The sequence below is a fragment of the Oncorhynchus nerka genome, linkage group LG27, assembly GCF_034236695.1.
Source record: "Oncorhynchus nerka isolate Pitt River linkage group LG27, Oner_Uvic_2.0, whole genome shotgun sequence".
Classification (NCBI taxonomy): domain Eukaryota; kingdom Metazoa; phylum Chordata; class Actinopteri; order Salmoniformes; family Salmonidae; genus Oncorhynchus; species Oncorhynchus nerka.
This window is the reverse complement of record NC_088422.1, coordinates 37,544,688-37,571,902: the sequence shown is the minus strand read 5'-3', so window position 1 is coordinate 37,571,902 and position 27,215 is coordinate 37,544,688. Positions and strand designations below refer to the sequence as shown.

At 43.5% G+C, this 27,215-nt stretch overlaps 1 protein-coding gene across 2 annotated transcripts in view; it reads right to left on the bottom strand.

Annotated features, from left to right (window-relative positions):
* Positions 1–3,664: 3,664 nt before the first annotated feature.
* LOC115111730 (single-stranded DNA-binding protein 2-like) overlaps positions 3,665–27,215 on the bottom strand; it is a 98,339-nt gene continuing 74,788 nt past the window's right edge. The window contains exons 5-17 of one of the 2 annotated variants that reach the window (XM_029638084.2): positions 19,557–19,646; positions 14,150–14,209; positions 10,623–10,686; positions 10,473–10,543; positions 10,189–10,256; positions 7,566–7,614; positions 7,349–7,384; positions 6,931–6,985; positions 6,524–6,594; positions 6,359–6,437; positions 6,066–6,094; positions 5,772–5,870; positions 3,665–5,444 (exon numbers count right to left, since the gene is read on the bottom strand). In XM_029638084.2, coding sequence (XP_029493944.1) covers positions 5,415–5,444; positions 5,772–5,870; positions 6,066–6,094; positions 6,359–6,437; positions 6,524–6,594; positions 6,931–6,985; positions 7,349–7,384; positions 7,566–7,614; positions 10,189–10,256; positions 10,473–10,543; positions 10,623–10,686; positions 14,150–14,209; positions 19,557–19,646 — 801 coding nt within the window. In that variant the 3' untranslated portion in view covers positions 3,665–5,414. The remainder of the gene's footprint in view (positions 5,445–5,771; positions 5,871–6,065; positions 6,095–6,358; positions 6,438–6,523; positions 6,595–6,930; positions 6,986–7,348; positions 7,385–7,565; positions 7,615–10,188; positions 10,257–10,472; positions 10,544–10,622; positions 10,687–14,149; positions 14,210–19,556; positions 19,647–27,215) is intronic. The other variant, XM_065011648.1, reaches the window with a different exon arrangement.

The following is a 27,215-nucleotide window of genomic DNA, read 5'->3' as shown; positions in this document are numbered from 1 at the left end:
AAGAACCTTGGCGTGATCCTGGACAACACCCTGTCGTTCTCAACTAACATCAAGGCGGTGGCCCGTTCCTGTAGGTTCATGCTCTACAACATCCGCAGAGTACGACCCTGCCTCACACAGGAAGCGGCGCAGGTCCTAATCCAGGCACTTGTCATCTCCCGTCTGGATTACTGCAACTCGCTGTTGGCTGGGCTCCCTGCCTGTGCCATTAAACCCCTACAACTCATGGAGGACCTTAAGTATGCCTCAGCACTACTTCTGTGCATGTTGCTCTTCTCGTGCTCTTCTACCCTTTGGTGAACATGTTTCCAATCTGTCATTCCACTCATAAAAATACTGCTGTCAGCAGCCATCGCAAATGCCATACAAATTGAACAGTATAACGCATGGCTTTCTTCATTGTATGACCGCAGATTTCCGATTGGTGCCGTCTTTAAAACAGAAAACCCTCTACCACAGAGTTTTTTGGATTTCTGCCAAAATGTGTTTTTAGGTCATCTGACTGGGGTCTCTTGAAATAATCAAAAGTTGGTCTGGCATCCTGGCATTCCCTTTGATAAAATAATTTATATGTTTAATGATTAAATAATTCCACCCTGAAACCATAATTGTTTGAAATTTTTTAGAATCATAAAACTATAATCTGATGTGTGTAGTTTTAGTCAGAATTAGAACAAGGACCTTTTGTTCCTTTTTAGTATGTAAGCAGGGTGTGAGTGTGAAACAAATGATAAGAGGAGCTGTCGACAGACGAGCTGTACTACTGTGTTCCTTGCAGGACATTCTGTCACCACACGTGGAGAGGAGAAACTGTTAGGCTTGCAGAAAATTATGAAACATGTTGCAGATTAAACAATGTATCTGTAGTGGAAAGAACACTGACTGTCTGAGCATGGAGTAGCTTAAGATTTCAACTTGTTTGAGTGTGTTATAAAGACTGTTTGTATTCTTGACTTTGGAACGTTCCTGTGGATAAACATTTTTGACTATAGTAAGATGGGACTCTTGTCTATCATTCAACCAGAATCTTACAAACTCTGGGTTGCAGACTGAGTAGATTAATTGAAGTTAAAATTCGCATAACACTCTTCCACTGAAACTGGACTGGTCCTGTCATCAACCCCAAAGGTCCTCTCTTCCACTGAAACTGGACTGGTCCTGTCATCAACCCCAAAGGTCCTCTCTTCCACTGAAACTGGACTGGTCCTGTCATCAACCCCAAAGGTCCTCTCTTCCACTGAAGCTGGACTGGGCCTGTCATCAACCCCAAAGGTCCTCTCTTCCACTGAAACTGGACTGGGCCTGTCATCAACCCCAAAGGTCCTCCCTTCCACTGAAACTGGACTGGGCCTGTCATCAACCCCAAAGGTCCTCCCTTCCACTGAAACTGGACTGGGCCTGTCATCAACCCCAAAGGTCCTCCCTTCCACTGAAACTGGACTGGGCCTGTCATCATCAACATCAACCCCAAAGGTCCTCCTTCCACTGAAACTGGACTGGGGTCCTCCCTTCCACTGAAGCTGGACTGGGCCTGTCATCAACCCCAAAGGTCCTCCCTTCCACTGAAACTGGACTGGGCCTGTCATCACTGGGCCCCAAAGGTCCTCCCTTCCACTGAAACTGGACTGGGCCTGTCATCAACCCCAAAGGTCCTCCCTTCCACTGAAACTGGACTGGGCCTGTCATCAACCCCAAAGGTCCTCCCTTCCACTGAAACTGGACTGGGCCTGTCATCTACCCCAAAGGTCCTCCCTTCCACTGAACTGGGTCAACCCCAAAGGTCCTCCCTTCCACTGAAGCTGGACTGGGCCTGTCATCTACCCCAAAGGTCCTCCCTTCCACTGAAGCTGGACTGGGCCTGTCATCTACCCCAAAGGTCTTCTCTTCCACTGACACTGGACTGGGCCTGTCATCAACCCCAAAGGTCCTCTCTTCCACTGAAACTGGACTGGGCCTGTCATCTACCCCAAAGGTCCTCTCTTCCACTGACACTGGACTGGGCCTGTCATCAACCCCAAAGGTCCTCCCTTCCACTGAAGCTGGACTGGGCCTGTCATCTATCCCAAAGGTCCTCTCTTCCACTGAAACTGGACTGGGCCTGTCATCAACCCCAAAGGTCCTCCCTTCCACTGAAGCTGGACTGGGCCTGTCATCAACCCCAAAGGTCCTCTCTTCCACTGAAACTGGACTGGGCCTGTCATCAACCCCAAAGGTCCTCTCTTCCACTGAAGCTGGACTGGGCCTGTCATCAACCTCCATGCTCTCTTCCACTGAAGCTGGACTGGGCATGTCAACCTCCCAGCTCTCTTCCACTGAAGCTGGACTGGGCATGTCAACCTCCATGCTCTCTTCCACTGAAACTGGACTGGGCATGTCATCAACCTCCATGCTCTCTTCCACTGAAGCTGGACTGGGCATGTCAACCTCCATGCTCTCTTCCACTGAAACTGGACTGGGCATGTCAACCTCCATGCTCTCTTCCACTGAAACTGGGCATGTCATCAACCTCCATGCTCTCTTCCACTGAAACTGGGCATGTCATCAACCTCCATGCTCTCTTCCACTGAACTGGACTGGGCATGTCATCAACCTCCATGCTCTCTTCCACTGAAACTGGACTGGGCATGTCATCAACCTCCATGCTCTCTTCCACTGAAACTGGACTGGGCATGTCATCAACCTCCATTCTCTTCCACTGAAACTGGACTGGGCATGTCAACCTCCAAGCTCTCTTCCACTGAAACTGGACTGGGCATGTCATCAACCTCAATGATCTCTTCCACTGAAACTGGACTGGGCCTGTCATCAACCTCAATGATCTCTTCCACTGAAATCTGGACTGGGCATGTCATCAACCCCAAAGGTCCTCTCTTCCTCTGTCTACTCTTTTACCCGCGAACCGGGTTGTGTCATCTTCCTCTTGCCAGTCTAGCACTTCGATGTTAGTGTCGGTGGCAATGATACTAGTACTACTACTACTACCGAATAAGTCGGTTAGTTTTTTGCATTTGAGTGAAGACTTTTGACTCTTAACTTTTCAGCCCCACCCCCTACGTTTTTTTACTCTGCTTTTCCATTGTCTATTGTAGCTAGTTTTCGAGCTGTCACTGTCAATGTGGGCGGGGCTAAGGGTTGCATAGACGTTTGTTTTCAATAGGCCATAGGGCCTGGGGGAAAGGAGCCGGTTGGCCCGTGTCGCTCAACCTTCAGACAACTTTTTTATTAGTAGTAAAACATGTTTAAGGCAGGCGGCCCCGAGGTCCCATGCTGTGTTACAGCCGGCTGGGACCGGGAGACCCAAGAGGCAGCGCACAATTGGTCCGGGTTAGGGGAGGGATTTCCTTGTCCCATCGTGCTCTAGCAACTCCTTGTGGTGGGCCGGGCGCCTGCAAGCTGTATTCGGTCATCAGTTGGACCGTGTTTCCTCCGACACATTGGCTTCCGGGTTAAGTGATCAGTGTGTCAAGAAGCAGTGCGACTTGGCAGGGTCGTGTTACGGAGGACGCATGGCTCTCGACCTTTGCCTCTCCCGAGTCCATATGGGAGTTGCAGCGATGAGACAAGACTGTAACTACCAATTGGGGAGAAAGAGGTAAAAGGTGAAATAATTGGGCTGCCTGTGTAAACACATGCATACACATTAGACATACACAAGGAGTCAACATTATTAATGAGGGAAGAGAAGCTTTATACCAGCATATTCAAAACCCATGTAGTACTTCTCAGTGTATTTACAAAACATAAAGAGGTAAAAATAAAAGAATAACAGAAAATGGAAGAAAATGAACACATCACAAATGGAAACAAACAACCAACATTTGGAATCCAAAAATGTGTAAATTGTCAAATTTAAAAAGAAAAAAATATATGCATCTTTCATTATTCATACTTGTGACTTTAAACTAACATTAAAACAAACGGCTCTGTATTGGTGTCCCCTAGTTCATCTTTCCCCTCTCTCTTTCGTTCTCTCTTTCTGTCCATCCCTCCATGTGTTAGATACACAAAGAAGAGGAGTTAGATTTATGAGTTTTAGATCTACGGGAGGGAATAGTAAAATCCTGGACTAAATAATAACGTCATGGACTAAATATTATCATAATAAACTAACATGGGCTGAGGAGTAGGTTTAAAATAATACAAAACACAGCTATTTTACCTCTACACATACTCTCCAAAATACATTAAGATCACAGTTTTTCCGGATGACAATAATAAATTAATTAAGAGAATGATTTAAATGCATGTTTTTAATAATACCTTCACACAAAAATCCCTACAACTATTGTCACCAATTGCTGCACTTTTAGTTTTCCTTTTTCGTTCAATCTACAGTCTTGCATTCTTTGAAAAATCACAACACATTGCATCCTTTTGACAAGGCAGAAAATAGTTCTCTTTCAGACAACCAACTGCTTGCATTTTCTCTGTTCTCTCCATCTCAGATGTGTCATCGTTAGATTGGCAAATCTCTTTGTTTTTAGGTGTTGATGCTCGTAGTCAAGACATAGATATAAGGATGAACATTGCTCCCAGTAAATGATAAGATGTGGCCTTACAGTACTCTCTAGCCAGTACACTTACACAGTGTACAGCTCAACAAGCAGGTGTATATTCTCAAACCAGTCACCATGCCAAACAAAATCAACCAACTAATAAAAAACAACATTGAAAACATGGCCCATACTGTACTGAATGATCTCTCTCAACATAGCACATCAGATTCAAGTGTATGGAGGTGAAAAAAAAGAAAAAAAAACATTGGTGAATGTTCACTGTGGGACAAAGATCTCAAATCACTGAAGCTGTCGCCCCTCTCCAATCAAAGACTGTGGTTGCCATAATCTTCATCCAATGAGAGACGGAGGATACCATTAAATAGGCTTTATTCCAGGTTGTTGTATATCCAATGAGACTGAAGTTGTCATCTCAATTCATCCAATCATAGACTGTGGTTGCCATCATGCCCATCAAATCTAAAGACTCATAACGAATGCAGGTGGGGAGCCAGAAAGCTACCTGCTCAGATTTCTTTACACTTGAGGGTTTTCAGTGTCTTTTCCACAAGATGGTGGAGCATGGTACATCTTTCTGTGTTAGCATGACTGAGAGTATGCACAGTGACATACATTTATAAATATACAGAGATTTTTATTTCCTGGTTTGTTAGAATGGAGGTTCCTTTCATACAGTCTCTGATGGTAGGTGATGAACGAAGCAGAAGGTCACAAGTGTAAAAGTGAGAGGAAACGGAAGAAGAGAACAAACACAGATAGAGGCCAGGGGGAGAACGAGGCCTGGGTCCACTGTCCTGGTAGAGAGGGCACAGAGAGGAAGAGCCACTGGGCATAGATGACATCACGTCCTGTCTCTTCCACCAATCCACACCACTAACTGACCAGCTGGCGGAGCCTTCACACACTCATCGTCATGTTTGGAGAATACTAGAGAGAGACGGACAAAGGGGGTTATGTAAATATTATCAATACTCTTATGAAGCCAAACATCACTTTTTATGGTATGAACAAATAGGGAACACACACTGAAAGTCCCCTGCACACACCTGAGGTGGTTGGTGAAACATTGTGTTGGTAATGGAGCCTTTCAGTGTCCAGGCCCTTTAATATTTATAATCAACACCATGTAAAAAATGTATAGTTGGTAGGCTAATGTTTATTTTGAAAGTTGGTAAAGATAATCTTCAGTCCTACTGCTACAATGTGTGTCTCTGGCCCTTTGAATAACTTCTGTGGGTATGAGTATGGACTCACGCTCTCGTTCTGAAAGGGGTTGAGGAAGTTGCCCCCCATCTCGCCGTCATCTCTGGGGGTCCCCGGCTGGTTACTCATACTCAGGTTACCAGGAGAGTTCTGATCAGAACCAATCACACAACATAGAAATATAACCTATTATCCATCTGTATACCATACATACGCAATAGGGTAGATGAACCATTAACGGTAGTACCAATATTTCAACCACATACAAATCACTACAAAAGTCTGTCTGATAATTGATTGATGCAAATTACTAATGGTATGGGTTGGGTTGGAGTCTTCTCCTACCTTAGGGAGGCTATCCATGTCACCAGACCCTGGGTAGTTGGGAGAGAGAAGGGCATTACTACTATACAGTCTCAGTAAACACATCAATTTACCCTTCAAAAGACTCTAGTGTAGGGTGTTAAGAACAAGCTCACAGCATGTGTGTGTGTGTGTGTCTGTTTAAGAGTTCTATTCAGCTTCATAGCATGATTGAAATTCAAAAGGCAATGTTCCTGCTTAGCACAGACTGCATTCATGGTAAACGCTCCATAAATGCTTCAGCTTTACAAATTGAATAGGGCCCTAAGTGTTACCTAGCGATCCATTCATGTGATGTGGCTCCATTCCTGCCATCCCTCCCATTGGACCGTCTGCACCGGCACCCATTGGAAACTAAGGCCAAAACACAAGCAAGCAGTATTAAACAGTTAAATCACACACACACACACACACACACACTGATGGTTAAGTTATCTTACATTTGGTCTGTTTCCACCAGGGGGGACTGTGTTGATCATGGTGTATATGTTGTCACCGGAGTTAGTCGAGTCTGACAGGAAACACAGTATACACAACTCATACATACAGTATACATACAGTACACACACACACATGTATACATACAGTACACACACACACACACACACACACACACACACAGGTTAAGTACCCACTAGAATCTTGAACATACTATAAGCCAAATAGGCAACTGACTTGAGGTAAAGTCACACTTTAGGTCAGATATATATAGTTAAGTTGTTTCACAGACCAAATCGCTAAAGTCAGTTTGTAACATTGTGAATGCATCCCTGTCCCTGTCTAACCCCACACATACATCCATTAGCCCCACTCAGGTCAAGGCCCCCCAAACACACGCACACACTACCTGCTGGGCTGGGCATTATTGGAGTACCAGGTGGCCCCCCTCCTCCCGGCGGACCCTAAAATGAGAGTTGATAATTGGGAGATTAATGCCTCATAGCAACTACACACCAACAATACAATGCTCCTAATATCTATAAAGACAATACACTATATAGTGCCTTGTAACTAACAGGCAAATACAGACAACCAACTTCCAGTCACATAGTTTCAAGTATCAAGTTTTAATGTCACATGCTCAAGTACAGTGAAATGCTTTTCTTGCAGCTCTAATCCCAACAATGCAGTTATCAATAACAATGTAATGCCAAAAATAACAGGGTAGAACAAAACACAAGATATAAAAACAACAAGAACACAATAATGTAAATAAGAATACTATATACAGGGTCATACTATAGAGGGTCATACAATATACATACCACATAACTTCCTGGAGATGCAGAGGAGTAGGGGATCTACAGACAGACAAAGAGAGAGAGAGTGAGAAAATAGCATTTCTCTTTATTCAAATCCTCTCTTCAGGAAATGTATGTTTTTTTATTTTTTATTAAAATATTTGCTGTTTTATTGTTATTGCGGTATATTTAGGTATCTGTCTTGGTGGTTGTGTTAAAGTTTGTTTTTCTGGTTACTCACTGAGTTGGCGTTTTGAGGATTTGGCCAAGGTCTACCCCCACCAGGTCCCCTAAAATACACACACACACACACACACACACACACACACACACACACACACACACACACACACACACACACACTTTAGTTCACTCTGTTCTTACACAGTCCTGGGTTGTTCTATTTCCCGTCAACAGTATTGGCAAGAACACATCATTTAGAGGCCAGAGAAAGGAAGAGAGGACAGCACATCCAATCATAATCAGCTCTGAGGGTAGTGATCGTATCTAGTGAGGGATTGAGGAAATATTATACTCTATAAATAATATACTCTCTCCACTGGCTTCCAGTTGAAGCTCGCATCCGCTACAAGACCATGGTGCTTGCCTACGGAGCTGTGAGGGGAACGGCACCTCAGTACCTCCAGGCTCTGATCAGGCCCTACACCCAAACAAGGGCACTGTGTTCATCCACCTCTGGCCTGCTCGCCTCCCTACCACTGAGGAAGTACAGTTCCTGCGCAGCCCAGTCAAAACTGTTCGCTGCTCTGGCCCCCCAATGGTGGAACAAACTCCCTCACGACGCCAGGACAGCGGAGTCAATCACCACCTTCCGGAGACACCTGAAACCCCACCTCTTTCAGGAATACCTAGGATAGGATAAAGTAATCCTTCTCACCCCCCCCCTTAAAATATTTAGATGCACTATTGTAAAGTGGCTGTTCCACTGGATGTCTTAAGGTGAACGCACCAATTTGTAAGTCGCTCTGGATAAGAGCGTCTGCTAAATGACTTAAATGTAATGTAAATGTATTGTTTTTATAGAACTCTTGCGTAACCACATCCTTTGGGGGGGAAGAGTTAAAGGACGGTGTGGATTGTATGTTTACAGTGCCGTGTCTGTTCATTGTGTGTGTGTGCGTGCGTGCACATGTTTTTGTGTGTAGTGTGTGTATGTATATAGGGAGGCGCACAATTGGCCCAGCGTCGTCCAGGTTTAGCCGGGGTAGGCCGTCATTGTAAATAAGAATTTGTTCTTAACTGACTTGCCTAGTTAAATAAAAATAAAATAAATACAAATGTACAGTGCCTTCGGAAAGTTTGGACTTTTCCCACATTTTTGTTACATTACAGCCTTATTCTAAATTTTATTTTATTTTTTAAGTAAAAAATCCTAGGGAATCTACACAATACTCCATAATGACAGGGTGAAAAGTTTTTGGGAAAAACAGAAATACCTTATTTATCGTATTCAGACCCTTTGCTATGAGACTCGAAATTGAGTTCAGGTGCATCCTATTTCTATTGATCATCCTTGATGTTTCTACAACTTGATTGGAGTCCACCTGTGGTAAATTCAATTGATTGGACATGATTGGAAAGGCACACACCTGTCTATAAGGTCCCACAGTTGACAGTGCATGCCAGAGCAAAAACCAAGCCATGAGGTCGAAGGAATTGTCTTTAGAGCTTTGAGACAGGATTGTGTCAAGGCGCAGATCTGGGAAAGGTTATCAAAACATTTCTGCAGCATTGAAGATCCACAAGAACATAGTGTCCTCCATCATTCTTTTAATGGAAGACGTTTGTAACCACCAAGACTCTTCCTAGAGCTGGCCGACCGGCCAAACTGAGCAATCGAGGGAGAAGGGCCTTGGTCAGGAAGGTGACCAAGAACCCGATGGTCACTCTGACAGCGCTCTAGAGTGCCTCTGTGGAGATAGGAAAACCTTCCAGAAGGACAACCAATCAGGCCTTTATGGTAGAGTGGCCAGACGGAAGCCACTCCTCAGTAAAAGGCACATGACAGCCCGCTTGGAGTTTGCCAAAAGACACCCAAAGACTCTCAGACCATGAGAAACAAGATTCTCTGGTCTGATGAAACCAAGATTGAAATCTTTGGCCTGAATGCCAAGCGTCTCTTCTGGAGGAAACCTGGCACCATCCTTACTTACGGTGGCAGCATCATGCTGTGGAGATGTTTTTCGGCAGGGACTGGGAGACTAGTCAGGATCGAGGGAAAGATTAACCTAGCTGAGTACAGAGAGATGCTTGATGAAAACCTGCTCAAGAGCGCTCAGGACCTCAGACTGGGGTGAAGGTTCACCTTCCAACAGGAAAACAACCCTAAGCACAGAGCCAAGACAACACAGGAGTGGCTTCAGAACAAGTCTCTGAATGTCCTTGAGTGGCCAAGCCAGAGCCCGGATTTGAACCTGATCAAACATCTCTGGAGAGACCTGAAAATAGTTGTGCAGCAACGCTCCCCATCCAACCTGACAGAGCTTGAGAGGATCTGCAAAGAAGAATGGGAGAAACTCCCCAAATACATGTGTGCCAAGCTTGTAGCATCATACTCAAGAAGACTTGATGCTGTAATCACTGCCAAAGGTGCTTCAACAAAGTACTGAGTAAAGGTTCTGCATACTTATGTCAATGTAATTCAGTTTTTTATATTTTTTATATAAATTAGCAAAAGTTTCTTAACCTGTTTTTGCTTTGTCATTATGGGGTATTGTGCATAATACATTTTAGAATAAAACTATAACGTAACAAAATGTGAAAAAGTCAAGGGGTCTGAATACTTTCCGAATGCACTGTATGTGTGTGTATGTGTTTGTGTGTATTGATGACAGAGTGCTCACATGTTCATGCCAGGCATCCCAGGGCCAACGAGTGCATTTAGAGGAGGTCTCATCCCTCCACCGTAGTTCTGGAAAAGAGAAACCCAAGGTTAAACTACTGTAAAGTAATGTACACAACTCAAACAGGATCCACAGGTGGAGAGTAGAAATACTACTATTGTATACTACCACACATAAAAACAAATATATTCACCAACCTACAAACACAAACAGCCAAACATACGCTAATGTTACCGAAGGAGTTTAAACTTACGCAAACCTGGAGATTTCATCCAATCACATACCTGTGGCGCAAGAGGGACCATCCCTCTGGGTGGAGTCATTCGCTGCATGGGCCCGCCCATATTTGGATGCCCTGGAAAAAAACAGAGTGCTATCAGCTCGCAGTCCTTGTATGTGAGTAAGAGTCTGTGGTGTGTATGTGTGACACACACCTTGCTGTCTTGTGGGGTCCATTCCGCTGGGTAGCATAGGCTGGTTACCATGGACCCCCATTGCCTGAGCCGAAATCGTCATCATCATCACAAAATATAACACAAAATCATTAACATACAGTAAAGCTAAGGGGCTATACAAATAATCATGTCCAAACACGGTCAAAGAGGGTAATGTAGTCAAATAAGATATACAGTGGGGCAAAAAAGTATTTATCAGCCACCAATTGTGCAAGTTCTCCCACTTAAAAAGATGAGAGAGGCCTGTCATTTTCATCATAGGTACACTTCAACTATGACAGACAAAATGAGAAGAAACAAAATCCAGGAAATCACATTGAGGATTTTTAATGAATTTATTTGCAAATTATGGTGGAAAATAAGTATTTGGTCAATAACAAAGGTTTATTTCAATACTTTGTTATACAGTGCCTTGCGAAAGTATTCGGCCCCCTTATTTTGCGACCTTTTGCCACATTTCAGGCTTCAAACATAAAGATATAAAACTGTATTTTTTGTGAAGAATCAACAACAAGTGGGACACAATCATGAAGTGGAACGACATTTATTGGATATTTCAAACTTTTTTAACAAATCAAAAACTGAAAAATTGGGCGTGCAAAATTATTCAGCCCCTTTACTTTCAGTGCAGCAAACTCTCTCCAGAAGTTCAGTGAGGATCTCTGAATGATCCAATGTTGACCTAAATGACTAATGATGATAAATACAATTCACCTGTGTGTAATCAAGTCTCCGTATGAATGCACCTGCACTGTGATAGTCACAGAGGTCCGTTAAAAGCGCAGAGAGTATCATGAAGAACAAGGAACACACCAGGCAGGTCCGAGATACTGTTGTGAAGAAGTTTAAAGCCGGATTTGGATACAAAAAGATTTCCCAAGCTTTAAACATCCCAAGGAGCACTGTGCAAGCGATAATATTGAAATGGAAGGAGTATCAGACCACTGCAAATCTACCAAGACCTGGCCGTCCCTCTAAACTTTCAGCTCATACAAGGAGAAGACTGATCAGAGATGCAGCCAAGAGGCCCATGATCACTCTGGATGAACTGCAGAGATCTACAGCTGAGGTGGGACACTCTGTCCATAGGACAACAGTCAGTTGTATATTGCACAAATCTGGCCTTTATGGAAGAGTGGCAAGAAGAAAGCCATTTCTTAAAGATATCCATAAAAAGTGTTGTTTAAAGTTTGCCACAAGCCACCTGGGAGACACACCAAACATGTGGAAGTAGGTGCTCTGGTCAGATGAAACCAAAATTGAACTTTTTGGCAACAATGCAAAACGTTATGTTTGGCGTAAAAGCAACACAGCTCATCACCCTGAACACACCATCCCCACTGTCAAACATGGTGGTGGCAGCATCATGGTTTGGGCCTGCTTTTCTTCAGCAGGGACAGGGAAGATGGTTAAAATTGATGGGAAGATGGATGGAGCCAAATACAGGACCATTCTGGAAGAAAACCTGATGGAGTCTGCAAAAGACCTGAGACTGGGACAGAGATTTGTCTTCCAACAAGACAATGATCCAAAACATAAAGCAAAATCTACAATGGAATGGTTCAAAAATAAACATATCCAGGTGTTAGAATGGCCAAGTCAAAGACAAGACCTGAATCCAATCGAGAATCTGTGGAAAGAACTGAAAACTGCTGTTCACAAATGCTCTCCATCCAACCTCACTGAGCTCGAGCTGTTTTGCAAGGAGGAATGGGAAAAAATGTCAGTCTCTCGATGTGCAAAACTGATAGAGACATACCCGAAGCGACTTACAGCTGTAATCGCAGCAAAAGGTGGCGCTACAAAGTATTAACTTAAGGGGGCTGAATAATTTTGCACGCCCAATTTTTCAGTTTTTGATTTGTTAAAAAAGTTTGAAATATCCAATAAATGTCGTTCCACTTCATGATTGTGTCCCACTTGTTGTTGATTCTTCACAAAAAAATACAGTTTTATATCTTTATGTTTGAAGCCTAAAATGTGGCAAAAGGTCACAAAGTTCAAGGGGGCTGAATACTTTCGCAAGGCACTTTATACCCTTTGTTGGCAATGACAGAGGTCAAACGTTTCCTGTAAGTCTTCACAAGGTTTTCACACACTGTTGCTGGTATTTTGGCCCATTCCTCCATGCAGATCTCCTCTAGAGCAGTGATGTTTTGGGGCTGTTGCTGGGCAACACGGACTTTCAACTCCCTCCAAAGATTTTCTATGGGGTTGAGATCTGGAGACTGGCTAGGCCACTCCAGGACCTTGAAATGCTTCTTACGAAGCCACTCCTTCGTTGCCCGGGCGGTGTGTTTGGGATCATTGTCATGCTGAAAGACCCAGCCACGTTTCATCTTCAATGCCCTTGCTGATGGGAGGAGGTTTTCACTCAAAATCTCACAATACATGGCCCCATTCATTCTTCCCTTTACATGGATCAGTCGTCCTGGTCCCTTTGCAGAAAAACAGCGCCAAAGCATGATGTTTCCATCCCCATGCTTCACAGTAGATATGGTGTTCTTTGGATGCAACTCAGCATTCTTTGTCCTCCAAACACGACGAGTTGAGTTTTTACCAAAAAGTTATATTTTGGTTTCATCTGACCATATGACATTCTCCCAATCTTTTTCTGGATCATCCAAATGCTCTCTAGCAAACTTCAGACGGGCCTGGACATATACTGGCTTAAGCAGGGGGACACGTCTGGCACTGCAGGATTTGAGTCCCTGGCGGCGTAGTGTGTTACTGATGGTAGGCTTTGTTACTTTGGTCCCAGCTCTCTGCAGGTCATTCACTAGGTCCCTCCGTGTGGTTCTGGGATTTTTGCTCACCGTTCTTGTGATCATTTTGACCCCACGGGGTGAGATTTTGCGTGGAGCTCCAGATCGAGGGAGATTATCAGTGGTCTTGTATGTCTTCCATTTCCTAATAATTGCTCCCACAGTTGATTTCTTCAAACCAAGCTGCTTACCTATTGCAGATTCAGTCTTCCTAGCCTGGTGCAGGTCTACAATTTTGTTTCTGGTGTCCTTTGACAGCTCTTTGGTCTTGGCCATAATGGAGTTTGGAGTGTGACTGTTTGAGGTTGTGGACAGGTGTCTTTTATACTGATAACAAGTTCAAACAGGTGCCATTAATACAGGTAACGAGTGGAGGACAGAGGGCCTCTTAAAGAAGAAGTTACAGGTCTGTGAGAGCCAGAAATCTTGCTTGTTTATAGGTGACCAAATACTTATTTTCCACCATAATTTGCAAATAAATTCATTAAAAATCCTACAATGTGATTTTCTGGATTTCTTTTCTTCTCATTTTGTCTGTCATAGTTGAAGTGTACCTATTATGGAAATTAGAGGCGTCTCTCATCTTTTTAAGTGGGAGAACTTGCACAATTGGTGGCTGACTAAATACTTTTTTGCCCCACTGTAAATAGAAGCAGATACAAGTGAAGGGAAATAAAAAAAAGATGAGGGTACATATCCTATTGTAGCCTGAGGAGCGCGTCTGTGCATCAGTGATCTTACCTGATTAGGTATTCTGAGGGGAGGTCTGGGCCCACCAGGATAACGAGGTGACATGAACGACTGTGAAGGTACACACGCACAAACAAACAAACACACACACAAAACATACACACAGGGTTACAAGCATGCACACACATACCAGTACACACACAAAGAGAGAGGGGGGATAGAGGACGATAGAGTTAGGGAGAGATAAAGTCTGATGGAAAGAGATAAAGTATATGATAATGAATGCTAGCAATGTTAGTATGACAGTCAGTTATGACACTTCTACACTCCCATGACTAACTACTATGCATGTTTCAGTGTGTTACCTGTAGGATTAACATGTTTGTGTTCTGTGATTGAAATATAATGTTGCTATTGTGTGTGTCTGCTATCCAATGTCTACACCACACACAATGAACTGTCCCATAAATGTCGTGGTCAATTCAAACTAAACCAAACCAGTTGTGTGTATTCATGGATGCCAAGGGAAGGCTTTCCAAAATATTTGACAAATTCAAAAATAAAAAGGAGAAAATAATTTATCTTTAGAATCTCTGTGTTTTCATAATTTCCCTTCAATTCGCAAGTAGCTGAATCTCACCGGAAAAGTCATCCGAGCAAGGGAAACAGCGTCCCTCTGTCTCAGTATGGGTAGCCCATGTATTTGATGCTGTCTGGACCAAAAGAGTATGACTCCATAACATTTGATTGATTGATGCCAGCAAGCATTTGGCTTCCCTTGATTAAAAAAAAGTATAAAAGAATTAGCCAATCAGCGTTCAGCTGAGCTCAACGTAGGGTTGTCCTGGCACAGTAAAACACCCCCCAAGGGAAGGCAGTTTGGATTTGGCTTCACACCAATCAAATCACATATAACGCAAACATTATTATTATTTTTTTTTATGTTTCTTGGCTGCTTTTGTTGTTGTCCTGTAGTAGCTAGCTTGCTAAATCAACCTTTTCCTAAGACATGGATGGAGATGGGGATTTGAACTTGTGGTTTTGACTTAAGTCTCTGTACATTCTCTGTATGATTATGAAGGTGATTCTGATCTAACCATACATTTATATATTGTGCCACTGGCCTGAGACAAATTAAGTTCAATATGTAGCCTAGATGTAGACTAGGCTCAAGTTAACTAGCTAGCTAACTTAGCTGGTTCATTGTTGCCCATGCAAGGAAGTTAGGCTAGCAAGATATTTTAGCTAGGTAGCCTATGATAACAAAAACTAAAAACATACTGTATGACAAAGGAATAGACCATTTTGCCAACATGAAAGAGAGGTGGATGGCATCGGTCTACAAGTAGGATGAGTCAACATTTTTTACTTGCACACGCACACACACAGAAAGAAAGAAATCAGTACCATGGACAGCCACATGATATTTAGGAAGATTGATTGGACTAAATAATTGTTGGTATCTTTAAGTTTGTTTTCACTGTATTATAGCCTAGTTGATTTGATAATGTTTAAGTTGAAATGGTGCTAGAATAGCAGAGGCAGTGCTCCTGTTGTCTTTATGCTGACTTGCGGCAACTCCGTGGTTCTAAATCAGTAGTTACTTAGTAAACTGTCTAAAACATGCCTGGCTGACCATGCTGTGGGTCATGTAACTGTTTGTTACATGCAATATGTTGCTCTCTTGCTTTGTGATAAAAACAAAAAACAAATGTGTAGTTGAATTTATTCCGCAGCTGTGTGACTTTTGCAGTATCATAAGACACCACTAGGGAGCAGTATTATACCACTAGGAAGCAGTATCATAAGACACCACTAGGTAGCAGTACCATAAGACACCACTAGGGGGCAGCACCATAAGACACCACTAGGGAGCAGTACCATAAGACACCACTGGGGAGCAGTACCATAACACACCACTAGGGTGCAGTATCATAACACACCACTAGGGAGCAGTATCATAAGACACCACTAGGGAGCAGTATCATAAGACACCACTAGGGAGCAATATCATAAGACACCACTAGGGAGAAGTTCATACGACACCACTAGGGATCAGTATCATAAGACACCACTAGGGAGCAGTATTATACCACTAGGGAGCAGTATCATAAGACACCACTAGGTAGCAGTACCATAAGACACCACTAGGGGGCAGTACCATAACATACCACTAGGGAGCAGTATCATTACACACCACCAGGGAGCAGTACCATAACAAACCACTAGGGGACAGTACCATACCACACCACTAAGTGGCAGTACCAAAACGCAACGCTATGACGCAATACCATAACACACCACTAGGTGGCAGTGACATCCAGTTGACATCCAGTCCCTCTGCTACCTACTTTCCTCTCTGTTTGGATCCAAATTAAATGGACATTGACTTTACAACACAGAGATTATCATGTACTATTATGTTTCTTATTGTCTTATGTGTATTTCAGCCCAGGTGTATTTCAGCCCTTGAAAAGGTAAAAAGAGAATAGCAGAGTCTAAGAAATAATATAAGTGTATACGGATGAATTAATATATTATTACATTTATTTGTGAATGAGCAAAAGTGCAAAGAAGTGAGTAAATTAGAGTAAGTCAAAAGACATGAATGAATATGGATTACCGAGCCAGTTGGGTTGTGTGTGCATGTGTGTGTCTGCCAGTCAGTGCCTGTGTTGTGGCTAGTGGCTAGTTTGTTTGTTGATTCAAAGCTGCATAGGCATGTGTTGATCATTCAGTTTGGCCTCTGTAAGAATCTCAGGGAGGAACTAGTCTGCTCTGTCTCAGACCCTGATTGGCCTTGACAAGAAATCCTCTTCAAAGACGGCTCCAAACAACAACAATGATTGATTTTCAGCAAGGATCAGGGAACCAGGAGTTGGTGGAAAAGGGTGTGTTTTGACTCAAGTTTGAGATTTCTGAAAAGCTGATCTGAAATATTGCCACGAAGGCTATTGATCTAAGTGTCAGATGTGAGCTACTGAGTTTGACTGTTAATGACATTTAATCAATGCGCTACCAGCCGACTGACTAATGTAATGGAGAGACTGACTGCCTAAGAGAGGAAGCTCATACTGCTCAGACACACACACACACCTATGCACCAACACACACACACTAACATGCACACATACAGTACCAGTCAAAAGTTTGGACACCTACTCATTCAAGGGTTTTTCTTTATTTGTACTATTTTCTACATTGTAGAATAACAGTGAAGACATCAAAACTATGAAATAACACAAATGGAATCATGTAGTAACCAAAAAAGTGTTAAATCAAAATAGATTTTAGATTCTTCAAAGTAGCCACCCTTTGCCTTGATTACAGCTTTGCACACTCTTGGCATTCTCTCAACCAGCTTCAACAGTCTTGAAGGAGTTTCCACAAATGCTGAGCACTTGTTGGCTGCTTTTCCTTCCCTCTGCGGTCCAACTCATCCCAAACCATCTCAATTGGGTTGAGGTCGGGTGATTGTGGAGGCCAGGTCATCTGATGCAGCACTCCATCACTTTCCGTCTTAGTCAAATAGCCCTTACACAGCCTGGAGGTGTGTTGGGTCATTGACCTGTTGAAAAACAAATTATAGTCCCACTAAGCACAAACCAAATGGGATGGCGTATCGCTGCAGAATGTTGTGGTTGCCATGCTGGTTAAGTGTGCCTTGAATTCTAAAGAAATCACAGACAGTGTCACCAGCATAGCACCCCAACACCATCACACCTCTTCCATGCTTCACGGTGGGAACCACACATGCGGAGATCATCCGTTCACCTACTCTGAATCTCACAAAGACACGGTAGTTGGAATCAAAAATCTCAAATGTGGACTCATCAGACCAAAGGACAGATTTCCACCGGTCTAATCTCCATTGCTCATGTTTCTTGGCCCAAGCAAGTCTCTTCTTATTGGTGTCCTTTAGTAGTGGTGTCTTTGCATTTGACCATGAAGGCCTGATTCACACAGTTTCCTCTAAACAGTTGATGTTGAGATGTGTCTGTTACTTGAACTCTGTGAAGCATATATTTGGGCTGCCATTTCTGAGGCTAGTAACTCTAATGACCTTATCCTCTGCAGCAGAGGTAACTCTGGGTCTTCCTTTCCTGTGGCGGTCCTCAGGAGAGCCAGTTCATCAGTTTCATCATAACGCTTGATGGTTTTTTCGACTGCACTTGAAGAAACTTTCAAAGTTCTTGAAATGTTCCGCATTGACTGACCTTCATGTCTTAAAGTAATGATGGACTGTCGTTTCTCTTTGTTTATTTTAGCTGTTCTTGCCATAATATGGACTTGGTCTTCTACCAAATACCAGCTTCTGTATACCAAATACCAGCTTCTGTATACCAAATATACTTCTGTATACCACCCCTACCTTGTCACAACACAACTGATTGGCTCAAACATTTTAAGGAAAGAAATTCCACAAATTAACTTTTAACAAGGTACACCTGTTAATTGAAATGCACTCCAGGTGACTACATCATGAAGCTGGTTGAGAGAATGCCAAGAGTGTGCAAAGCTGTCATCAGGGCAAAGGGTGGCTACTTTGAAGAATCTCAAATACCAAATATGTTTTGATTTGCTTTTTGGTTATGACATGATTCCATATGTGTTATTTCATAGTTTTGATTTATTCACTATTATTCTACAACGTAGAAAATAGTAAAAATAAAGAACAACCCTGGAATGAGTAGGCGTGTCCAAACTTTTGACTGGTACTGTACACAAAAGCAAATCAACTCCTTGCTACAGAGTGTAAAGTCCATGTATTGCTAAAACATACACAAATGGAAAGATGATTGAATTAGTCTCTGTGAACATGTAGTGTTATTGTAAGAGGATGAAGTACAGGTAGCCTCCTCTAACCCAACCAGCACACATACAAACACACACACAGTTAACACTCTCCCCTTGACATGACCATCTAATAAAGCTAATCTACCATCTAATGCAGCTGGTAGGAGGGTCTGTGGAGGGACATGGGTATTGAAGATGGGCTCTGTTATAAGTACAACTAGCGGGGATGATCTCGATTCTACTTCAATCCAGTCAGTTTAGCAGAAGATTTTAGTTTTTTTCTGCAGTTCCATGGTAACTCCCCACTCAACTCCTCTAGCCTCTTCTGCTTCAATTCAAAAAGTCCTGAAGACAAGGGGTTGCCATTAATGACGCATTGGACAACAGTGAGAGTACCTGCCTGGTGTCGGTGGTATCTGTTCTGGCTATAGGACAGAATGTTCTGTTGGTCATAATCTGTAGCTACTAATCTGATAGAAAATGGTTGTCTGTCTCCCACACACACACACACACAAGATAACACAGCAGGAACTGTGTGGCCACCGCAATGACGCACAGCAATCGGCTGAGTGCCATGTTAAATACTTCCCTGTAGCCCATTCAGCCAGAGCACAGGGAAGACCCCTTTCTGCTTTATAAATTCAACAATGTGTGTGTGTACCTGGAAGAATCCTGGAGGTACAGGACCCACTGGCATTCCCTCTCCTGTGGGAAGGTTCCCAAGGATGGGACTGGGTGCTGCTGCTGCACTCTGGAAGATACACGCGTGCGCACACACACACACACACACACACACACACACAGTAAGTGAGGTTAGACCATGGTGGTGGTGTATCAGTGACACACCAATCTAACAATGCTCCAAAGACATCCAACCAACAGGAGACCAAGTAATTGCCACCAATATCCCACAATATCTTGGCAAACTCAACCTCCCAGAGCCCTAGTAAAATCCATAATCCAGCGCATGACTCTACTTATTATACAGGAGCAAATCATAACAGTATCCCAGTTTCTTTGCTATCATGTCATGATCAAACGAGCCTCCCTCCTCTGTCTCGGTGGTCTCTTTCCTGTGTGTTTCTGCCGGCCTCCCTGGTTATTTTTGACTTCTTATTTGTTTTCCCCCAGACAGGAGGTGCGGGCACATTTCACCACTGCCTCGGACTGCTTCCTGTGCTATTTTACAAACTCCCCAATATTACCAAGTCCCAAACATACCACCAGACAATGGCTATGGGCAGGGAGGCAGGGAGATGGCCACAGACAGGAGCGTATTTAAGGGTAGAGGAGGGAAGCAAAATGCTGGTGGTCTGCAAAGAGGTGTTATCAGTGGTGAGTGACAGTAAAGATAGTTACCGCCCTTCAGTTGTCCTCTCTCTCCCTGTACATTCATTCTCTCTCTCTCTCTCTCTCTCTCTCTCTCTCTCTCTCTCTCTCTCTCTCTCCCTCTCTCTCTCTCTCTCGCTCCCTCTTTCTCTCCCTAGGCATAGACTGGGTGTAAAAAGCCGCTGTGAAACAGACCCAAACTCTCTGAAGTTTCCGCTGGCTGACTTTTTAGGTCAGACTGCAACACAGTTACCCCTTTCCTCCCCCCACTCCACTTACCCCCCCCCCCCCACACTCCCATGTCATCCTCTTTTGTCTCTCCCACTAATGTTTGGGGACAGCATACATACAATTCTTGTGTTGAAATAGCCATTTAATTTCATAAGGTACTGCTCTATGTGTAAACAGAGTTTGTGTATTTTGCTTAAACAGATGAAGGTATGGAATGATGGCTCAGTGGTGGAGAACGTTGTTCAGGAAAGGTGTGTTAAATAATTGTGTGTGTGTGTGTGTGTGTGTGTGTGTTCAAAGTAATGCACTCTGGAAGTGTTACTGTTTTTTCCCCCTGCCTCTGTTTCTCCTCTAACTCCGGTTTACCCAGCATGCTTTTCACTCACTGGCAGCCTGGAGGTCTGCTGAGTCTGCTGAGAGTAAGAGAGAAAGAAAGAGCGAGAGAGAGCGAGTGAGAGAGAGAGCGAGCGAGAGTGTGTGTACCTGTGTTCATGTGCTCAAGAAAGAGGGGGGGAGAGAAATATCTACCTGACCTGCTGACAAGGCAGCCTTTGCCAAATAAAGCAACAAGAAAAACATTACCAAGATATTCCCTGCCCCCACAGCACAGCAGCCTCCTCCATGGGGATAAACAACAACAATAACCTCCCAGCCCCAAAGCCCCTGCAACACACAACACAGAAAGTCTCTACACAACAAGCTCCCAGCCCCAAAGCCCCTGCAACACACTACACAGAGAGTCTCTACACAACAAGCTCCCAGCCCCAAAGCCCCTGCAACACACTACACAGAGAGTCTCTACACAACAAGCTCCCATCCCCAAAGCCCCTGCAACACACTACACAGAGAGTCTCTACACAACAAGCTCCCAGCCCCAAAGCCCCTGCAACACACAACACAGAAAGTCTCTACACAACAAGCTCCCAGCCCCAAAGCCCCTGCAACACACTACACAGAGAGTCTCTACACAACAAGCTCCCATCCCCAAAGCCCCTGCAACACACTACACAGAAAGTCTCTACACAACAAGCTCCCAGCCCCAAAGCCCCTGCAACACACTACACAGACAGTCTCTACACAACAAGCTCCCAGCCCCAAAGCCCCTGCAACACACTACACAGAGAGTCTCTACACAACAAGCTCCCAGCCCCAAAGCCCCTGCAACACACAACACAGAAAGTCTCTACACAACAAGCTCCCAGCCCCAAAGCCCCTGCAACACACTACACAGAGAGTCTCTACACAACAAGCTCCCAGCCCCAAAGCCCCTGCAACACACTACACAGAAAGTCTCTACACAACAAGCTCCCAGCCCCAAAGCCCCTGCAACACACAACACAGAAAGTCTCTACACAACAAGTTCCCAGCCCCAAAGCCCCTGCAACACACTACACAGAGAGTCTCTACACAACAAGCTCCCAGCCCCAAAGCCCCTGCAACACACTACACAGAGAGTCTCTACACAACAAGCTCCCAGCCCCAAAGCCCCTGCAACACACTACACAGAGAGTCTCTACACAACAAGCTCCCAGCCCCAAAGCCCCTGCAACACACTACACAGAGTCTCTACACAACAAGCTCCCAGCCCCAAAGCCCCTGCAACACACGACACAGAGAGTCTCTACACAACAAGCTCCCAGCCCCAAAAACACACTACACAGACAGTCTCTACACAACAAGCTCCCAGCCCCAAAGCCCCTGCAACACACTACACAGAGAGTCTCTACACAACAAGCTCCCAGCCCCAAAGCCCATGCAACACACTACACAGAGAGTCTCTACACAACAAGCTCCCAGCCCCAAAGCCCCTGCAAAACACTACACAGAGAGTCTCTACACAACAAGCTCCCAGCCCCAAAGCCCCTGCAACACACGACACAGAGAGTCTCTACACAACAAGCTCCCAGCCCCAAAGCCCCTGCAACACACTACACAGAAAGTCTCTACACAACAAGCTCCCAGCCCCAAAGCCCCTGCAACACACTACACAGAGAGTCTCTACACAACAAGCTCCCAGCCCCTGGTTAAAACACAGAGCTCCCACAGGAGTTGTTTTAATTTATCTCTGAATTAAACTGAACGTCACCTCAACCACACACATACCTTTTAAGCTCTCATTAGGAACACAGTTGGTAAGTCTTACGTACGCCAGGTTGGACTGTGTGTGTTTTGTGTGTTACCATGGTTTACAGATTAAACAATGCCATGTGTACACACCAATATCGAAAAACGATATAGAAGAATTTAACAAGATTCTTATATATTCGAACTGGAATGTGTAACTATATGGCAGCAAATACACATACAAGATTATTGTAATATCTGACTTATATGTTGCATGTATTGTATAAAAAAAAAACATACAAAAGACACATACAGTGGGGCAAAAAAGTATTTAGTCAGCCACCAATTGTGCAAGTTCTCCCACTTAAAAAGATGAGAGGCCTGTAATTTTCATCATAGGTACACTTCAACTATGACAGACAAAATGAGGGAAAAAAATCCAGAAAATCACATTGTAGGATTTTTAATGAATTTATTTGCAAATTATGGTGGAAAATAAGTATAGGCCTCTCTCATCTTTTTAAGTGGGACAACTTGCACAATTGGTGGCTGACTAAATACTTTTTTGCCCCACTGTACATACATACATACATACATACATACATACATACATACATACATACATACATACATACATACATACATACATACATACATACATACATAGTTGAAGTCAGAAGTTTACATACACTTAGGTTGGAGTCATTAAAACTCATTTTTCAACCACTCCACTAATTCCTTGTTAACTTCTTGGTGACAGGGGGCAGTATTTTCACATCCTGATGCCTGCTACTCATCCCCAGAAGATAAGATATGCATATTATTAGTATTTGGATAGAAAACACTCTGACGTTTCTAAAACTGTTTGAATCATGTCTGAGTAAAACATAACTTATGTAGCAGGCGAAACCCAGAGGACAAACCATTCAGATTTTTTTTTGTTTTGAGGTCACTCTTTTCAATGGTTTTCAATGGCAATCCAGATTTCTAAGGGACCTTATTGCAGTTCCTACCGCTTCCACTGGATGTCACCAGTCTTTAGAAATTGAAATTTAGAAATTGGTCGCTAGCATCCCACATACCCCAGAGGGGTTAACAAATTATAGTTTTGGCAAGTCGGTTAGGACATCTACTTTGTGCATAACAAGTCATTTTTCCAACAATTGTTTACAGACAGATTATTTTACTTATAATTCACTGTATCACAATTCCAGTGGGTCAGAAGTTGACATACACTAACTTGACTGTGTCTTTAAACAGCTTGGGAAATTCCAGAAAATGATGTCATGGCTTTAGAACTTCTGATTGGCTAATTGACATCATTTGAGTCAATTGAAAGTGTACCTGTAGATGTATTTCAAGGCCTACCTTCAAACTCAGTGCCTCTTTGCTTGACATCATGGGAAAATCTAAAGAAATTAGCCAAGACCTCAGAAAAAAAATTGTAGACCTCCACAAGTCTGGTTCATCCTTGGGAGCAATTTCCAAATGCCTGAAGGTACCACATTCATCTGTACAATCAACAGTACGCAAGTATAAACTCCATGGGACAACGCAGCCGTCATACTGCTCAGGAAGGAGACGCGTTCTGTCTCCTAGAGATGAACGTACTTTGGTGTGAAAAGTGCAAATCAATCCCAGAACAACAGCAAAGGACCTTGTGAAGGTGCTGGAGGAAACAGGTACAAAAGTATCTATATCCACAGTAAAACGGGTCCTATATTGACATAACCTGAAAGGCTGCTCAGGAAGGAAGAAGCCACTGCTCCAAAACCGCTATAAAAAAGCCAGACTACGGTTTGCAACTGTACATGGGAACAAAGATCGTACTTTTTTGAGAAATGTCCTCTGGTCTGATGTAACAAAAATAGAACTGTTTGGCCTTAATGACCATCTTTATGTTTGGAGGAAAAGGGGGAGGCTTGCAAGCCAAAGAACACCATCCCAACCGTGAAGCACGGGGGTGGCAGTATCATGTTGAAGAGGTGCTTTGCTGCAGGAGGGACTGGTGCACTTCACAAAATAGATGGCATCATGAGGGAGGAAAATTAGGTGGATATATTGAAGCAACATCTAAGGACATCAGTCAGGAAGTTAAAGCTTGGTCGCAAAACAAAGTCATGGTATTGGAGTGGCCATCACAATGCTCTGACCTCAATCCCATAGGAAATGTGTGGGCAGAACTTAAAAAGCTTGTGCGAGCAAGGAGGCCTACAAACCTGATTCAGTTACACCAGCTCTGTCAGGAGGAATGGGCCAACTTATTGTGGGAAGCTTATGGAAGGCTACCTGAAACAGTCCTTGCTAAATTATTGCTTGAGAAATTGCCCTTTGCTAAGAAGCTGTTTGTTTTCAATTAAAATTTCAAAAACAAACAATCATGGTAAGGTACATAATTGTTACCTAGAAATGATTTGATATTGAGATAAAAATGGCTGCATTGGACCTTTTAAGTTTTGAGTTCTGAGGTGTTTGATGTGACTGAGGAAACCTGAAGCAGTGGAAACACTCTCACCCCTCCCACTCAGAACAACACCTGGACCTCCTGGCAAACTCATTTGTCATCTAAATTAGTCACAGCACCACTCTGGAGGACAGGGTTACACTACACTAACCATATTGTTACAGGGTTACACTATGCTAACCATACTGTTACACTGATCTCAGGACAGTCTAGTATTACACTAAAACCTCAGCATCCATTCCACAGGTTAACAGAGTGATCTTGCATTCCAAACTCCCTATGCCTCTGGTCAAAAGGTGTTCACACTGTGCTATATATAGTACACTTGGAAAGTATTCAGACCCCTTCCCTTTTTCCACAATTTGTTAATTGTAACTTTTTTTCCCTCTTCAATCTACACACAATAACCCCTAATGACAACATGAAAACATGTTTTTAGAAATGTCTGCAAACGTATTTAAATAAAAACAGAAATACATTTACATAAGTATTCAGACCCTTTGCTATAAGACTCGAGCTTAGGTGCACCCTATTAGAATTTAGAATTGAGCTTAGGTGCACCCTATTAGAATTTAGAATTGAGTTTAGGTGCACCCTATTAGAATTTAGAATTGAGCTTAGGTGCACCCTATTAGAATTTAGAATTGAGCTTAGGTGCACCCTATTAGAATTTAGAATTGAGCTTAGGTGCACCCTATTAGAATTTAGAATTGAGCTTAGGTGCACCCTATTAGAATTTAGAATTGAGCTTAGGTGCACCCTATTTCCATTAAACATTATTGAGATGTTTCTACAACTTGATTGGAGTACCCTTGTGGTAAATTCAATTGACTGGACATGTTTTGGAAAGACACACACCTTTCAATATAAGCCTTAGACCGCTGTGCCACTCGGGAGCCCCCATATAAGGTCCCACAGTTGATAGTGCATGTCAGAGCAAAAACCAAGCCGTGAGGTCGAAGGAATACTCCGTAGAGCTCCCAGACAGGATTGTGTCGAGGCACAGATCTGGGAAAGGGTACAAAAACATTTCTGCAGCATTGCAGGTCCCCAAGAACACAGTGGCCTCCATCATTCTTCAATGGAAGAAGTTTGGAAACACCAAGACTCTTCCTAGAACTGGCCGCCTGGCCAAATTGAGCAATCTGAGGAGAAGGGCCCTGGTCAGGGAGATGACCAAGAACCCGATGGACACTCTGTCAGAGCTCCAGAGTTCCTCTGTGGAGATGGGAGAACCTTCCAGAAGGACAACCATCTCTGCAGCACTCCACCAATCAGGCCTTTATGGTAGAGTGGCTAGACAGAAGCCACTCCTCAGTAAAAGGCAACTGACAGCTCGCTTGGAGTTTGCCAAAAGGCACCTAAATGACTCTCAGAATATGACAAACAAGATTATCTGATCTGACGAAACCAAGATAAACTCTTTGGCCTGGATGCCAAGCGTCGCATCGTGAGGAAACATGGTAGATCCCTACGGTGAAGTATGGTGGTGGCAGGACATGCTGTGGGGATGTTTTTCTGCGGCAGGGACTGGAAGACTAGACAGGATCGAGGGAAAGATGAACTGAGCAAAGTACAAAGAGTTCCTTGATGAAAACCTGCTCCAGAGTGCTCAGGACCTCAGACCGGGGAAAGGTTCACCTTCCAACAGGACAACGACCCTAAGCCCACAGCCAAGATAATGCAGCAATGGCTTCGGGAAAAGCCTCTGAATGTCCTTGAGTGGCCCAGCCAGAGCCTGGAATTGAACCCGATCGAAATCTGTGGAGAGACCTGAAAATAGCTGTCCAGCGACGCTCCCCTTCCAACCGGACAGAGCTTGAGAGGATCTGCAGAGAAGAATGAGAGAAACTCCCCAAATACATGTGTGCCAAGCTTATAGCGTTATATCCAAGAAGACTAGAGGTTGAAATCGCTGCCAAAGATGCTTCAACAAAGTACTGAGTAACGGGTCTGAATTCTTATGTAAATGCATATTTCAGTTTTTTATTTGTAATAAAATGTGCAAAATTTCTACAAACCTGTTTTTGCTTCGTCATTATGGGGTATTGTGTGTAGATTAATGAGGGGGAAAAACTATATAATTTTAGAATAAGGCTGTAACGTAACAAAATGTGGAAAAAGTCAAGAGGTCTGAATACTTTCCTGAATCCACTGTATAATGTGCCTTCAGAAAGTATTCATACCCCTTGACATTCTGTTGCGTTACAGCCTAAATTAGAAATGTATTAC